This window comes from Bombina bombina, chromosome 5 (assembly GCF_027579735.1).
Source record: "Bombina bombina isolate aBomBom1 chromosome 5, aBomBom1.pri, whole genome shotgun sequence".
Classification (NCBI taxonomy): Eukaryota; Metazoa; Chordata; class Amphibia; order Anura; family Bombinatoridae; genus Bombina; species Bombina bombina.
Window position 1 is genome coordinate 315429405 of NC_069503.1, and position 16920 is coordinate 315446324.

A 16920-nucleotide genomic window follows, 5' to 3' on the forward strand; every position below is an offset into this window, starting at 1 on the left:
CCAAACAACTATTGTTGTGTCTTCAAAGACATGGTTGGAGGATCAATTTACCAAAGAGTTCCTTGATTCCTCAGACAAGAATTACTTTCCTAGGTTTCCAAACAGACTCAGTGTCCATGAGTCTTTCCTTAACAGAACAGAGAAGGATGAAATTGGTATCAGCTAATTTGTCTGAACCCTCAGTCTATTTAATTCCCTTTAGTGGCTCAGTGTATGGAGGTACTAGGTCCCATGATTGCAGCTTCAGATGCATGCAAATCCATTTGCTCAATTTCACATGACGCCTCTTCAGCTTTGTATGCTGCGTCAATATTGCAGGGATTATCCTGAGCTATCTCAAAAGATATTCTTAGATTACAGTACAAGTCAGGCTCTGACTTTGTGGCTGAATCATCAGTTAATTATTCAGGGGGCTTCTTTTGCTTATCCTACCTAGTCTGTGATCACCACAGATACAAGTCTTCCTCTATGGTCAGACCTTCTGTCTCAAGATCTTTTCTTCCATCCGGATCTAAAGGCTCTAAAAACTTGATGGCATGGAAATTGAACACTTAGTTCTGAGACATAGAGGTTTCTTAGATTCTGTTATTGAAACTGATTCAGACTCGTAAGACTGTTTCTAGGAAGATTTATCACAAGGTTTGGAAAACTTATATTTCCTGGTGTATAGATCATGGATTTTCTCTTTTAGAATTCTTAGGATCCTTCAGTTTTAAGGGTTTATCTGCCAGTTCTCTGAAAAGACAAATGTCTGCTCTTTCAGTATTGTTTCACTGGACGATTGCTAGTCTTCCTGATGTTCATTATTTCTTCTGTTATGTGTGATCAGTCCACGGGTCATCATTACTTCTGGGATATAACTCCTCCCCAACAGGAAATGCAAGAGGATTCACCCAGCAGAGCTGCATATAGCTCCTCCCCTCTACGTCAGTCCCAGTCATTCTCTTGCACCCAACGACTAGATAGGATGTGTGAGAGGACTATGGTGATTATACTTAGTTTTTATGACTTCAATCAAAAGTTTGTTATTTTAGAATAGCACCGGAGCGTGTTATTACTTCTCTGGCAGAGTTTGAGGAAGAATCTGTCAGAGTTTTTTACTATGATTTTAACCGGAGTAGTTAAGATCATATTGCTGTTCTCGGCCATCTGAGGGAGGTAAAGGCTTCAGATCAGGGGACAGCGGGCAGATGAATCTGCATTGAGGTATGTAGCAGTTTTTATTTTCTGAATGGAATTGATGAGAAAATCCTGCCATACCGTTAAAATGACATGTATGTATACACTTCAGTATTCTGGGGATGGTATTTCACCGGAACTACTCTGTTAAAGGTCACTAATCCTTTTTAATAACTATTTATCATGTTAAACGTTTTTGCTGGAATGTAGAATCGTTTACATTGCTGAGGTACTGTGTGAATAAATATTTGGGCATTATTTTCCACTTGGCAGTTTTTTTGCTTTAATTGTGACAGTTTCGTTTCTCTTCACTGCTGTGTGGGAGAGGGAGGGGCCGTTTTTGGCGCTCTTTGCTACGCATCAAAAAATACCAGTCAGTTACTTTTATTTTTCCTGCATGATCCGGTTCATCTCTGATAGATCTCAGGGGTCTTCAAACTTCTTTGAAGGGAGGTAAATTCTCTCAGCAGAGCTGTGAGAATTCTTATAGTGACTGTGAATAAAAACGTTGCTTTGTATTTTTTATGTCAAATTTAATTATTGTTATTTTACTAATGGGAACAAACCTTTGCTAAAAGTTTTGTTGTTTTAAAGTTTGATGCTATAACTGTTTTTCAGTTCATTATTTCAACTGTCATTTAATCGTTAGTACCTCTTTGAGGCACAGTACGTTTTTTGCTAAAAAAGATTATAACCAAGTTGTAAGTTTTTTGCTAGTGTGTTAAACATGTCTGACTCAGAGGAAGATATCTGTGTCATTTGTTCCAATGCCAAGGTGGAGCCCAATAGAAATTTATGTACTAACTGCATTGATGCTACTTTAAATAAAAGTCAATCTGTACAATGTGAACAAATTTCACCAAACAGCGAGGGGAGAGTTATGCCGACTAACTCGCCTCACGCGGCAGTACCTGCATCTCCCGCCCGGGAGGTGCGTGATATTTTGGCGCCTAGTACATCTGGGCGGCCATTACAGATAACATTACAAGATATGGCTACTGTTATGACTGAAGTTTTGTCTAAATTACCAGAACTAAGAGGCAAGCGTGATCACTCTGGGGTGAGAACAGAGTGCGCTGACAATGCTAGGGCCATGTCTGATACTGCGTCACAGCTCGCAGAGCATGAGGACGGAGAGCTTCATTCTGTGGGTGACGGTTCTGATCCAAACAGATTGGACTCAGATATTTCAAATTTTAAATTTAAATTGGAGAACCTCCGTGTATTACTAGGGGAGGTCTTAGCAGCTCTCAACGATTGTAACACCGTTGCAATACCAGAGAAACTGTGTAGGTTGGATAAATACTTTGCGGTACCGGCGAGTACTGACGTTTTTCCTATACCTAAGAGACTAACTGAAATTGTTACTAAGGAGTGGGATAGACCCGGTGTGCCGTTCTCACCCCCTCCAATATTTAGAAAGATGTTTCCAATAGACGCCACCACTCGGGACTTATGGCAAACGGTCCCCAAGGTGGAGGGAGCAGTTTCTACTTTAGCTAAGCGTACCACTATCCCGGTGGAGGATAGCTGTGCTTTCTCAGATCCAATGGATAAAAAATTAGAGGGTTACCTTAAGAAAATGTTTGTTCAACAAGGTTTTATATTACAACCCCTTGCATGTATCGCGCCGATTACGGCTGCGGCAGCATTTTGGATTGAGTCGCTTGAAGAGAACCTTAGTTCATCTACGCTAGACGACATTACGGACAGGCTTAGAGTCCTTAAACTAGCTAATTCCTTCATTTCGGAGGCCGTAGTACATTTAACCAAACTTACGGCTAAGAACTCAGGATTCGCCATACAGGCACGTAGGGCGCTGTGGCTAAAATCCTGGTCAGCTGATGTTACTTCTAAGTCCAAATTACTTAATATACCTTTCAAGGGGCAGTCTTTATTTGGGCCCGGTTTGAAAGAGATTATCGCTGACATTACAGGAGGTAAGGGCCACGCCCTACCTCAAGACAAAGCCAAAGCTAAGGCTAGACAGTCTAATTTTCGTCCCTTTCGGAACTTCAAAACAGGAGCAGCATCAACCTCCACTGCACCAAAACAGGAAGGAGCTGTTGCTCGTTACAGGCAAGGCTGGAAGCCTAACCAGTCCTGGAACAAGAGCAAGCAGGCCAGGAAACCTGCTGCTGCCCCAAAGACAGCATGAACCGAGAGCCCCCGATCCGGGACCGGATCTAGTGGGGGGCAGACTCTCTCTCTTCGCCCAGGCCTGGGCAAGAGATGTTCAGGATCCCTGGGCACTAGAGATCATATCTCAGGGATACCTTCTAGACTTCAAATTATCTCCCCCAAGAGGGAGATTTCATCTGTCAAGGTTGTCAACAAACCAGATAAAGAAAGAAGCGTTTCTACGCTGCGTACAAGATCTGTTAATAATGGGAGTGATCCATCCGGTTCCGCGGTCGGAACAAGGACAAGGGTTCTACTCAAACCTGTTTGTGGTTCCCAAAAAAGAGGGAACTTTCAGGCCAATCTTAGATTTAAAGATTCTAAACAAATTCCTAAGAGTTCCATCGTTCAAAATGGAAACTATTCGGACAATCTTACCCATGATCCAAGAGGGTCAGTACATGACCACAGTGGATTTAAAGGATGCTTACCTTCACATACCGATCCACAAAGATCATCACCGGTATCTAAGGTTTGCCTTCTTAGACAGGCACTACCAGTTTGTAGCTCTTCCATTCGGATTGGCTACGGCTCCAAGAATCTTCACAAAGGTTCTGGGTGCCCTTCTGGCGGTACTAAGACCGCGAGGGATTTCGGTAGCTCCATACCTAGACGACATTCTAATACAAGCTTCAAGCTTTCAAACTGCCAAGTCTCATACAGAGTTAGTTCTGGCATTTCTAAGGTCGCATGGATGGAAAGTGAACGAAAAGAAGAGTTCTCTTTTTCCTCTCACAAGAGTTCCATTCTTGGGGACTCTTATAGATTCTGTAGAAATGAAGATTTACCTGACAGAGGACAGGTTAACAAAGCTTCAAAATGCATGCCGTGTCCTTCATTCCATTCAACACCCGTCAGTAGCTCAATGCATGGAGGTGATCGGCTTAATGGTAGCGGCAATGGACATAGTACCTTTTGCACGCCTACACCTCAGACCTCTGCAATTATGCATGCTAAGTCAGTGGAATGGGGATTACTCAGATTTGTCCCCTACTCTGAATCTGAATCAAGAGACCAGAAATTCTCTTCTATGGTGGCTTCATCGGCCACACCTGTCCAGGGGGATGCCATTCAGCAGGCCAGACTGGACAATTGTAACAACAGACGCCAGCCTACTAGGTTGGGGCGCTGTCTGGAATTCTCTGAAGGCTCAGGGACTATGGAATCAGGAGGAGAGTATCCTTCCAATAAACATTCTGGAATTGAGGGCAGTTCTCAATGCCCTTCTAGCTTGGCCCCAATTAACAACTCGGGGGTTCATCAGGTTTCAGTCGGACAACATCACGACTGTAGCTTACATCAACCATCAGGGAGGGACAAGAAGCTCCCTAGCAATGGTGGAAGTATCAAAGATAATTCGCTGGGCAGAGTCTCACTCTTGCCACCTGTCAGCAATCCACATCCCGGGAGTGGAGAACTGGGAGGCGGATTTCTTGAGTCGCCAGACTTTTCATCCGGGGGAGTGGGAACTTCATCCGGAGGTCTTTGCCCAAATACTTCGACGTTGGGGCAAACCAGAGATAGATCTCATGGCGTCTCGCCAGAACGCCAAACTTCCTCGCTACGGGTCCAGATCCAGGGATCCGGGAGCGGTTCTGATAGATGCTTTGACAGCACCTTGGAACTTCGGGATCGCTTATGTGTTTCCACCCTTTCCGCTGCTTCCTCGATTGATTGCCAAAATCAAGCAGGAGAGAGCATCAGTGATTCTAATAGCGCCTGCATGGCCACGCAGGACTTGGTATGCAGATCTAGTGGACATGTCATCCTGTCCGCCTTGGTCTCTACCTCTAAGACAGGACCTTCTGATACAGGGTCCATTCAAACATCAAAATCTAACTTCTCTGAAGCTGACTGCTTGGAAATTGAACGTTTGATTTTATCAAAACGTGGTTTTTCTGAGTCGGTTATTGATACCCTGATACAGGCTAGGAAGCCTGTTACCAGAAAGATTTACCATAAAATATGGCGTAAATACCTATACTGGTGCGAATCCAAACATTACTCCTGGAGTAAGGTTAGGATCGCTAGGATATTGTCTTTTCTACAAGAAGGGTTAGAAAAGGGTTTATCAGCTAGTTCATTAAAGGGACAGATTTCAGCTCTGTCCATCTTGTTACACAGGCGTCTGTCAGAAAATCCAGACGTCCAGGCTTTTTGTCAGGCTTTAGCTAGGATCAAGCCTGTGTTTAAAGCTGTTGCTCCGCCATGGAGTTTAAACTTAGTTCTTAACGTTTTACAGGGTGTTCCATTTGAACCCCTTCATTCCATTGATATAAAATTGTTATCTTGGAAAGTTCTGTTTTTAATGGCTATTTCCTCGGCTCGAAGAGTCTCTGAGTTATCAGCCTTACATTGTGATTCTCCTTATCTGATTTTTCACTCAGACAAGGTAGTTCTGCGTACTAAACCTGGGTTCTTACCTAAGGTGGTCACTAACAGGAATATCAATCAAGAGATTGTTGTTCCATCCTTGTGTCCAAATCCTTCTTCAAAGAAGGAACGTCTTCTACACAATCTGGATGTAGTTCGTGCCCTCAAGTTCTACTTGCAGGCAACTAAAGATTTTCGCCAAACTTCTTCCCTGTTTGTCGTTTATTCTGGACAGAGGAGAGGTCAAAAAGCTTCTGCTACCTCTCTCTCTTTTTGGCTTCGTAGCATAATACGTTTAGCCTATGAGACTGCTGGTCAGCAGCCTCCTGAAAGAATTACAGCTCACTCCACTAGAGCTGTGGCTTCCACTTGGGCCTTTAAGAATGAGGCCTCTGTTGAACAGATTTGCAAGGCTGCAACTTGGTCTTCGCTTCATACTTTTTCCAAATTTTACAAATTTGACACTTTTGCTTCTTCGGAGGCTATTTTTGGGAGAAAGGTTCTTCAGGCAGTGGTTCCTTCTATATAATGAGCCTGCCTATCCCTCCCGTCATCCGTGTACTTTTGCTTTGGTATTGGTATCCCAGAAGTAATGATGACCCGTGGACTGATCACACATAACAGAAGAAAACATAATTTATGCTTACCTGATAAATTCCTTTCTTCTGTTGTGTGATCAGTCCACGGCCCGCCCTGTTTTAAGGCAGGTAAATATATTTTAAATTATACTCCAGTCACCACTTCACCCTTGGTTACTTCTTTCTCGTTGATTCTTGGTCGAATGACTGGGACTGACGTAGAGGGGAGGAGCTATATGCAGCTCTGCTGGGTGAATCCTCTTGCATTTCCTGTTGGGGAGGAGTTATATCCCAGAAGTAATGATGACCCGTGGACTGATCACACAACAGAAGAAAGGAATTTATCAGGTAAGCATAAATTATGTTTTTGTTCAAGCTCTGGTCAGAATTAAACCTGTTATTAAGCATATTTCTCCTCCTTGAAATCTTAACCTGGTGTTAAGAGTTTTGCAAGCTCCTCCTTTTGAGCCTATGCATAGATTGGACATAAAACTTGATTCATTAAAAGTGTTGTTTTTTTTTGACATTTCTTCTGCTAGAAAAGTTTCTGAATTGTCTGCACTTTCTTGTGAGTCTCCTTATCTGATTTTTCATCAGGATAAGGCTGTTTCTTTCCTAAGATATGGTGAGTCCATGATATCATCATTTACTGTTTGGAATATCACTCCTGGCCAGTAGGAGGAGTCAAAGAGCACCACAGCAAAGCTGTTAAGTATCACTTCCCTTCCCACAAACCCAAGTCATTCTCTTTGCCTTGGTGCATGAAGGTGGTGCAGTTTTGGTGTCTGAAGAAAATTGGATTTCTTTCGCTACAAGCAAGATTTTAACTATTATAGAAAGCCAGAGTAGGTTTACTCTGTTCTTTCCTGTTCTTCAAGGATAGGGTCTAGCCGTAGTCCACGTTATTCTCTTCAGTAGGGCAGTGGTGGCTTTAAAATAGTTAGGAACTTGTGAGGTGGGCCTCACTGCATTTTCTTAAAGGTACAGTCTAGGCCAAAATAAACTTTCATGATTCAGATAGAGCATGTAATTTTAAACAATTTTCTAATTTACTTTTATCACCAATTTTGCTTTGTTCTCTTGGTATTCTTAGTTGAAAGCTTAACCTAGGAGGTTCATATGCTAATTTCTTAGACCTTGAAGCCCACCTCTTTCAGATTGCATTTTAACAGTTTTTCACCACTAGAGGGTGTTAGTTCACGTATTTCATATAGATAACACTGTGCTCATGCACGAGAAGTTATCTGGGAGCAGGCACTGATTGGCTAGACTGCAAGTCTGTCAAAAGAACTGAAAAAAGGGGCAGTTTGCAGAGGCTTAGATACAAGATAATCACAGAGGTTAAAAGTATATTGTTATAACTGTGTTGGTTATGCAAAACTGGGAAATGGGTAACAAAGGGATTATCTATCTTTTAAAACAATAAAAATTCTGGTGTAGACTATCCCTTTAACATGTTGCTGCCCTAGTACAGAAAGCTAGAGCAGGTTTACTCTGCTTTTTCTTTTTTCCACAGGTCTCTGTGAGGAGTGACGTCCTCTCACACTGTGTGAGCTGTTCACCTGTCTGACAGCTAGATGTGCAGGTAAGTGCCTTTTGTCTTCTGTGGCTAAGAAGCTGGCACTGAAGGGGTTAAACTGGGCTCCCCAAAAATGTACATACTACATTAATTTATGGGACTACACTCCTAGTTTGGGGTTAATTGGCAGAGGGCAGGCACACAGATATGCGTGTGAATTAGAGACCAAGTTAATCTCTTCTCTGGAACTGGAGTTAACTCTAGATTGGTGGCTCAAGGGTTAATTGTATTGGCACTGTGTTATGGAATCTTGAGATACTTGAGGTGACATTTAAACGCAAGAGGAAAATCACGTTTTATTCTCCTTGCAATATTGAACACAAATGCGCTGTCCTTAACCGTATATGACGTATCTCAGTCAGGAAACGGTTTACTTTCGTTTTCACATCGGCTGGAAGCGCGCACTTTTAATTCTGTGGCGCAGCTCCTCTAGCCGATCACGTCTCAGTCTAGTTCCGTTTCTGAAGATCGGAGAGATTGCGACTGTGTTGTGAATGAGAATCTTCTAGCGGCTTGCGGATTTCCTTATCAGCTCTCAACTGGGGCAGGTAGGCACCTCAGTCGCTGTGTCCTGTATAGGTTATTAGAATTTACCTTTTGCTTGCTGTCTAGTCCTTTTTCTTACTGGGGGCTAATTAAAGTGCTGAGTTGATAATTAAATGGTGTGGGCATAAATTGTCTTGTCAAGCCAAGTTTTTGCCACATTTTTATAATTTAAAGGGACAGTATTTTATTAAATATATTTCAATAAATTTGTTTGTCAAATATTTTTCTTAGCATCATGGAGGATTCTACTTCTATAAACAGGTGCCATCTGTGTTTAGATAACCAAATTGTGCAACCCTTACAAATTTGTTCCTCATGTATAGAGAGGAATCTAAAGCATAAAGATAAAAAAAAAAAAATTCTGAGCCAACTGTTTCTCAGAATGCTATTCAGGCAATGCCACAGCCTTCTCCTCAAATGTCCCATGCCTTAATGGCGTCACATACAGTGCCATGCGGTTCCTCTCAATCTCCTGAAGGAATGTATTTGCAAGCAGAAATTGCTACCCAGGTATCTGCGGCATTAGCCGCCATTCCTTTGCTACATGGGAAACGCAAGAGGAAAATTAGAGATTCAGATAGTAAGGTTTCCACTCCTGCTTCTGTTACCCAAGTTGCTCCTCCTCATATGTCTGATGAAGATGATACGTCGGTAGCTTCTGAGGGTGAAATCTCAGATTCGGACAGTATAATTTCTTCATCTCATGCTGAAGTTGTATCCTTCAGATTTAAGCTTGAACACCTCGGTGTCCTGTTAAATGAGGTTTTGACTACTTTTGGCGACTCTGATACCTCTGTCACTGTCAACCCTAAGAGATCTAGTAAACTTAATACTTTGATGTACCTTCCTCTGTGGAGGTGTCTCCTGTGCCAGACCGTGCTACGGAGTTTATAATCACAGGAATGGGAGAAGCCAGGGATACCTTTTTCCCTGTCTCCTGTTTTTAAGAAGACATTTCTACTCTGGCTAAGAGAACTACTATTCCTATGAGGATAGCTGCTCTTTTAATGATCCAAAGGACAAAAAGCTGGAGGCTTATTTTAAGAAAAATGTTCATCAAGGCAACCTGCAGTGTGTATTGCCACTGTTTTGCCACACTGTATTGCCACAAGTTTTTTCCTGTTCCAGACCGTGCTAGGAGATTTTTAGCAGGAATGGGAGAAGTCAGGGATTCCTTTTTCCCCCGTCTCCTGCCTTTAAATGTTTCCTGTTGCTGTCTCCATTAACTATCATGGCGCACGGTGCATAAGGTAGAACACCATTTCTACTCTGGCTCAGAGATCTACGATCCCTATAGAGGATAACTGCTCTTTTTAGGATCAATAAACTAAGCTGGAGGCTTATATGAAAGTTTGTCTTCCCACTGTGTCAAGTGTGGCATCTTATTGGTGAGACGCCTTGTCTGATTCCATTTTGGTAGGGACTCCTTTGGAGGAGATTCAGAACAGAATTATAGGCTCCTAAGCTAACCAATTATTTTATTTCTGATGCTATCATTATTGGTCAGTGGAATTTTCCTCTGAGTCCAAGCTTCTGGTACTTTATTACAAGGGTAAGACCTTGTTTGGTCCTGGTCTGGCAGAATTATTTCGGATTTTATGGTTGCAAAAGGGTCTTTTCTACCACAAGAACAGAGTTTATATCAGCATGAAGGGTTTGCCCCTGATCCGGGATCGGTCCACGTGGGGGACTAAATTTCTCTTTTCCTTCAAGCATGGATACAAGATGTCCCTGATAGGCTGGGGACATAGTATCTCAGGGTTACTAAATAGAATTCAAACCTTTTCTTCCCAGAGACTGGTGCCACCTCTCAAGTTTATCTGTAGAGCAGATGAAAGAGAGGCATTTTTTAATTGTGTTTGGGAACTTTCTTCCCTGGTAAGGATTATCAGGGTCTGGGATTCTATTTAAACCTGTTTGTGGTTCCCAAAAAGGAGTGAACTTTTTGCCTTATTTAGACCTAAAGTGTCTCACCAAGTTTTCTCAGGGTAACGTTTTTCAAAATGGAAGCCTTTCTATTCATTCTTTCTTTGGTCATAGAGGGTTAGTTACTGACAACCATAGAACTGAAGGACGCGTATTTCCTAGTTCCTGAGATTTGCCTTTCTGGGTTTTCCCATTGACCTTGCCACGGCTCCTGGAATTTTCTCAGGTTCTGGGGCCTCTCTGGGCAGTGATCAGGTTTCGGGGAATTGCAGTGGCGCCCTTCCTGGGCCACATTGGTTCAGGCGCCATCTTTTCAGCAAGCAAACTCTCATACAGAGATATTGTTGTATTTTCTATGTTCCCACGGATGGGAAGTGAATCTGGAATAGTAGGATTTTAATAGTTCCCTATCCCTGAAAATATTTCTGGCAGAGGTCAGAAAATGAAAGATTCCTTCCTCTTGCCTCTTGTATGGAGATAATTGGTCTTAGGGTCGCTTCATGGAGCATCATTCCTTTTCTCGATTACATCTGAGAGTTCTGCTTTTTTGCTTGCTCAGATAGTGGAACAGGGATCATGTGGATCTGTCTCGGAGGATGGATCTAGATCTGTCAATATGGGATTCTCTCCCGTGGTGTTTTCTTGAGATCATCTGTCTCAGGACATATGCTTCCAGAGACCTTCCTGGGTGTTTGTGACCACTGACGTGGAGAGCAGTTTGGGACTCGTTGGGCGCAAGGACTATGGACTCTGGAAGAGTCTGCTCTCCACAAAAACATTTTGGAATTGAGAGCGATTTTCAATGCTCTGATGGCTTGGCCTCAGTTGTCCTTTGCCCGGATTATCAGGTTCCAGTCGGACAATATCACCTCCGTGGCTTACATCAACCACCAGGTAGGAGGATTGTTCAGTGGGCAGAAGCTCACAATTGCTGTCTACCTGTCATTCACATTCAAAGAGTGGACAACTGGGAGGCGGATTTCCTGAGCAGACAGACTTTTCATTCAAGGGAGTGGGATCTCCATCTGGAGGTGTTCTCCAGGTTAACCCTCAAATGGGGAGTGCAAGAGCTGGATCTGATGGCATCTCGGCAGAACGTCAAGCTTCCAAGGTACAGTTCAAGGTCAAGAGATACGCAGGCCACTCTGATAGTTGCTCTGGCGGTTCCTTGGTATTTCAGGCTGGCATACTTGTTTTCTCAGTTTTGCTCTCCTACGAGTCATTGCTCGTATCAAACAGGAGAGAGCATTGGTGATTCTAATAGCTCCTGCATGGCTTCGCAGGATCTGGTATGCAGACCTAGTGGAGAGGTCGTTTGACCTTGGAGATTGTCTCTGAGGAAGGACCTTCTAATTCAGGGCCCATCCCTTCACTCTTATCTAGTTTCTCTGAAGCTGACTGCTTGGAGATTACACACTTAGTTCTGTCTAAGCGTGGTTTTTCTGAGTCGGTCATTGAGACCATGATTCAGGCTCGCAAGCCTGTTACTAAAAAGATTTTCCATAAGATATGGCGTAAATATCTTTATTGGAGTGAATCCAAGGGCTTCTCTTGGAGTAGGGTCAGGATTTTCTAGGAATCTGGCTTTTCTCCAGGAAGGTCTGGAAGGTTTTGTTTCTTATTGCTATCTCTTCTGCTCGGAGAGTCTCTGAACTCTCGGCTTTGCAGTGTGATTCGCCTTATCTTATCTTTCATGCTGATAAGGCGGTTCTTTGTACTAAGTTAGGTTTTCTTCCTAAAGTGATTTTGGATAGAAATATTAATCAGGAAATTGTTGTTCCTTGTCTATGTCCTAATCCTTCTTCTCATAAGGAATGTTTGTTGCACAACTTGGATGTTGTGCGTGCTCTAAAATTCTATCTACAGGCGACTAAGGACTTTCAACAATCCTCTGCTCTGTTTGTTTCCTTCTCTGGAAAGCGTAAGCTTCTGCTACTTCTCTTTCTCTCTGGTGGATAAGTATAATTCGTTTTGCCTAAGGTGTTTTTTTTCAGAGAACTTTGTTAAAGAGATTGTTGTTCCCACTTTGTGTCCTAATCCTTAAATTAAAATATTATGTTGATGCTACTGAGGATTTCAGACAAACCTCTAGTCTGTTTGTTTGTTCTTTTTTTCTGGCCCTAGGAAAGGTCAGAAAGCCTCTGCTGTTTCTTTCGCCTCTTGGTTGAAACTTTTGATTCACAGAGCTTATTTGGAGGCAGGTCAGTCTCCACCTCAGGGGATTACAGCTCATTCTACTTGTTCAGTTGCTGGGCTTTCAAGAATGAGGTTTCAGTTGATCACATTTTCAAAGCTACTTGGTCTTTGCATACTTTTACAAAATGTTACCATTTTGATGTTTTTGCTTTATCTGAAGCAGCCTTTGGTAGAAAGGTCATTCAGGCAGTTGTCTCAATTTGAGGATTTGTGTTTATTTTTTAAGTGCATTAAAAAAAATTAAAAAAAAAAAATTGTTTTTTGAAGTTGTGAATTTCTTTTATCAGGGAAAAAGATGTTTTTTATATTGCTCCCGTCATGTTATTTATTTGTGGACTTCCACAGCTTGGGTATTCGTTCCCATGCGTCACCACCTGTAACGAAGAAAACAATTATTTATGCTCATTTGTTTCTTTCATTGTGAGTCCACAAGCCCCCCACCCTTTGTTGTTATTTCTTAGGGTTGATTTGCTTTTGAGTACATCTATTTTACCTGCTCCTTTTATAGCTCTAATTCCTTTTTTTTACCTCTCTTGCTTGGCTATACATTAGACTAAGGTGTGTGTGGGGGAGAGGGGTTTTATGGAGCTCATGGGGTTCGGAATCTTTACCTCTTCCTAGCGGTAGAGAAAGTAATTCCCATGAGTAAAGGATCGTGGACCACCACCACCATGAAAGAAAGGAATTTATCAGGTAAGCATAAATAATGTTTTCTTTAATTATTTTTGTTGTTTGGTGTGCTATTTTCTCATTGTTATTTTTATAAATGCAGGATGAGAAAGTATAGAGATTGTTTCTGGATTGGTGCTATAAACCTTACAAGCTTTGTTCTTTGTTTCTTTGTATAGGATATTGCTGATCCCTTTTTTGCATATTGCAAACAACATGCTGACCGTTTTGACAGGAAATGGAAAAGGAAAAACTATCTGGCATTACAATCTTATTGCAAAATGTCTTTAAAAGAAAGGGAAAAGCACCTAACCCCAGAAGCACAGGTAGACATGCTTCCTTTTGTCATGTTTGAAAACAAGAAGCGTTATATACTGAGAAATGCAAATGCACTGCTTTACTTATTTCTCCCATATATGACACTGAACAAAGTAATTTCATTTCCACTATATATATTTTGACTGTGTAAGATATTTTTGGTTTTAACATATAATTGTCTTATAAATACAAAGCTTGTAAAACACATGGAAATAGTTTCTCACATTTAAAACCTTCATCTAAAATAAACATATAATAGTTGTCAAAGCAGATCTCAGTCAAATATAGGACCAGCATTAAAGGGATAATAAACACCTTTTAATTACAAGGTATTTCTGTTGTCTTGCTATAGAATAACATCAGCCAAGTCTATTTTTTTTAAATAAAAATAACATTGTGTATGCAGCATTTCTTTCTGAATATTCAAACTCCACCAATCATTTGCCTTATTTGGAGTCAATCCAGGCTTTAGTCGTCAGACAAGGCAGGCAGGCCACAATCATATTGCTAGTATAAATTGAATTGTTATGCATTTGATATCTGTTTAAGCCAATTAGGGAAGATATGTAGTAGTGTCCCCTGTTAGAAGTCTGCATGGTACTTTTGCAGTTCTGAGATTTAAAGAAGCCACAATTTTCTGAGCTAAAATATATGGAAAGCAGGCGAAATAGATAATAAAAGTATATTGCATAGTTGTTTTTCTAGATATAACTAGATTTATAGTAAAATATCAGGTTGTTTATTGTTCTTTTAAAGGGATGCTAAACCCAAATTTTATCTTTCATGATTCGGATAAAACATGCAATTTTAAGAAACTTGCTGAACCAAAAATATGCTTGATTTGTAGACTGTTGACTTGCTTAGACAATAATCTAAATAGATTCTGAATTATACTTTGTTTTCAGTTGATTTGTGTGTTTTCGAAATCAGAAAATCATCATCTATTGTATTTAGATAATTCTTACCCTCCTTGATAGAGAAATATTTTATTAATGATGGCACAATAGGTAAATGTATCCCCCAATCAGCAAACACTATCCAAGGTCCTGAACCAAAATGGGCTGGCTCCTTAGTTTTCATTCCTGCTTTTTCAAATAAAGATACAAAGAGAATAAAGAAAAATTGATAATAGGAGTATTTTAGAAAGTTGCTTAAAATTGCATGCTCTATCCGAATCATAGGTTTAGTATCCATTTAAGAAGCAATTGTAGTCTTTCCTTTGTAGTCTTTCCTTCTTAATATGAGGAGAGTCCACGACATCATTCCCTACTGTTGGGAAATACTTAACCTGGCCACTAGGAGGAGGCAAAGACACCCAGCCAAAGGCTTAAATACTCCCCCTACTTCCCTCATATCACAGTCATTCTTTGCCTTTTGTCATAGGAGGTTGGTAGAGAAGTGTCAGAAGATTCGGAGTAGTTCCTTATGAAGGGTATCTACCCTTCGAAATGGGACTGGAGTTTTAAGTAGTCTTTTCAGCCTCTTAGTGAGAGCATTGACTAATGTTAGAGATGCAGGGAGAGTCTTTTATGCGAACCCATCAAGACTCGTATTAACAGCTCCTAAACAATTAGTGTTGATGAGTTTCACTGCCTGTTTTCATCACTCAAGTCCATATCTGGAGCGATGCTACAAGACTGTCAAATTTGAGAAGCTGTGTTTCTGTTCCACTGCATAGATTCCAGTAAGATTGTTTCATTTTTTATACACATATGATAACGCAAGCAGGGTCACAGTGTGGCTCCTTTTATCAGTTTGGAATCAAGGGTTAATATCTCCGGAGGGGGATTATTGAACGGGGGATTAATCACATAATTTTATTTTATTATGATTATGCTGCGACATGTGTGAGATGTGGCTCAGGCAGATGTTGGAACGTACAGGTTTTACTTTCGTTTTTGGAAGCTGCACAGCCTGAAAGGTTTGGCATGTTTTTTTCCTATAGCAGGGGCAGTCCTGCATTGCACACCATGTGACCTTTTCCTCTTTTCTGACCATGCGATTTACCGTAGAAGAAGCGGTTTCTCTATTTGGCCTGGGTCATAGGAGGTGGTGAGTGCCCCAGCCATTGGGGGTATAAAGGTGCCGTTTTATCTTATTATCTATAGTCTGCTTTATAAGGCAAGCTAAGGAGGATTCTGATGCGCTAGAGGGTACTCCCTCTTTACCTAAATCTAATACCTGTCTATATTGTGAGGAGGCCACGGTATACCCGCCTGCTCAGTTATGTTCCACATGCCTTGATAAAGTAATCATGTCAAAGAAAGTTAATATGTTTGATACCACTGAACCGCCCACCTCTGAGGAGTCTCCGTCCCGTGAGGTGCGCACCCTACAGTCAACTCCTATTACACATGCAGCTTCCCGTAGCACTCCTAATCCTCCATCTGGAGGGGCCCTTTTACCGCCAGACTTTACTGAGCATTTACAAACGGCAGTGTCTGCGGCCTTTAGTGCTTTACCTTGCCCTGCTAAGCTCAAGCGAAAGGTTAAATATTGCTATCCTTCCCAGGGGTCATCTACTCGCTTATTGGATTGATCTGATACAAGATTATCCGATGATGAAGGCGCCTCTGATACTTCAGAGGGTTCTCTTTCTGGGTCAGAATCTGCTGCCTCTAGCTGCGGAGGAACCAGACTTTAGATTTAGGATTGACCATTTACGCTTTCTGTTGAAGGAAGTTTTGGCTATGTTAAAGGTTCCAGAGCCCAAATTGCCTGAGGAACCTTGGATTACTAAATTAGATAAGGTCTACAAGGACAGGGTTGTACCACAAACTTAACCGGTTCCCGTAAAGATGGCAAACATTATTAAGAATGAATGGGAAATAATTGGTACTTCATTTTCCCCTTCTTCCTTTAAAAAATTGTTCCCGGACTCTCATTTGGAGTTGTGGGGCTCCATCCCTAAGGTGGATGGTGCTATCTCCACGCTTGCTAAATCCATTACTATCCAGCTTGAAGATAGTTAGTCTTTTAAAGAGCCCATGGATAAGAAAATAGAAACTCTGTTAAGAAAGATGTTTCAACATACGGGGTCTTTGTTTCAACCGGCAGCGTCTGTTTCTGCGATTGCTGGAGCGGCTACCTACTGGTGCGACTCCTTATCTGAGTTGATAGAGGTGGAGGGTCCCCTCGACGTGATCCAGGAAAGAATTAAGGCCTTAAGGCTGGCTAATTCTTTTATTTGTGATGCAAATATGCAGATTATTCGCATGAATGCCAAGGCTTTAGGTTTTTCTGTTCAAGCCCGTAGGGCACTCTGGCTGAAGTCCTGGTCTGCAGACATGACTTTGTAGTCGAGACTTCTTTCCCTCCCATTTAAGGGAAAGTTTCTATTTGTTCCAGGCCTGGACTCAATTATCTCCACGGTTA

At 41.7% G+C, this 16920-nt stretch overlaps 1 protein-coding gene across 5 annotated transcripts in view; it reads left to right on the forward strand.

Annotated features, from left to right (window-relative positions):
• The window catches only part of PHF14 (PHD finger protein 14), an 809709-nt gene that overhangs the window by 238737 nt on the left and 554052 nt on the right, over positions 1-16920 (forward strand). For 4 of the 5 annotated variants that reach the window (XR_008402519.1, XM_053714097.1, XM_053714098.1 and 1 more), the window contains one exon: positions 13407-13553. The exons of the other annotated variant lie outside the window; for it this stretch is intronic. Coding sequence is in view for 3 of the 4 variants with exons in the window: in XM_053714097.1 (XP_053570072.1) it covers positions 13407-13553 (147 nt within the window). In the remaining variant the exon portion in view is untranslated. The remainder of the gene's footprint in view (positions 1-13406; positions 13554-16920) is intronic. 5 annotated transcript variants of the gene reach the window in all.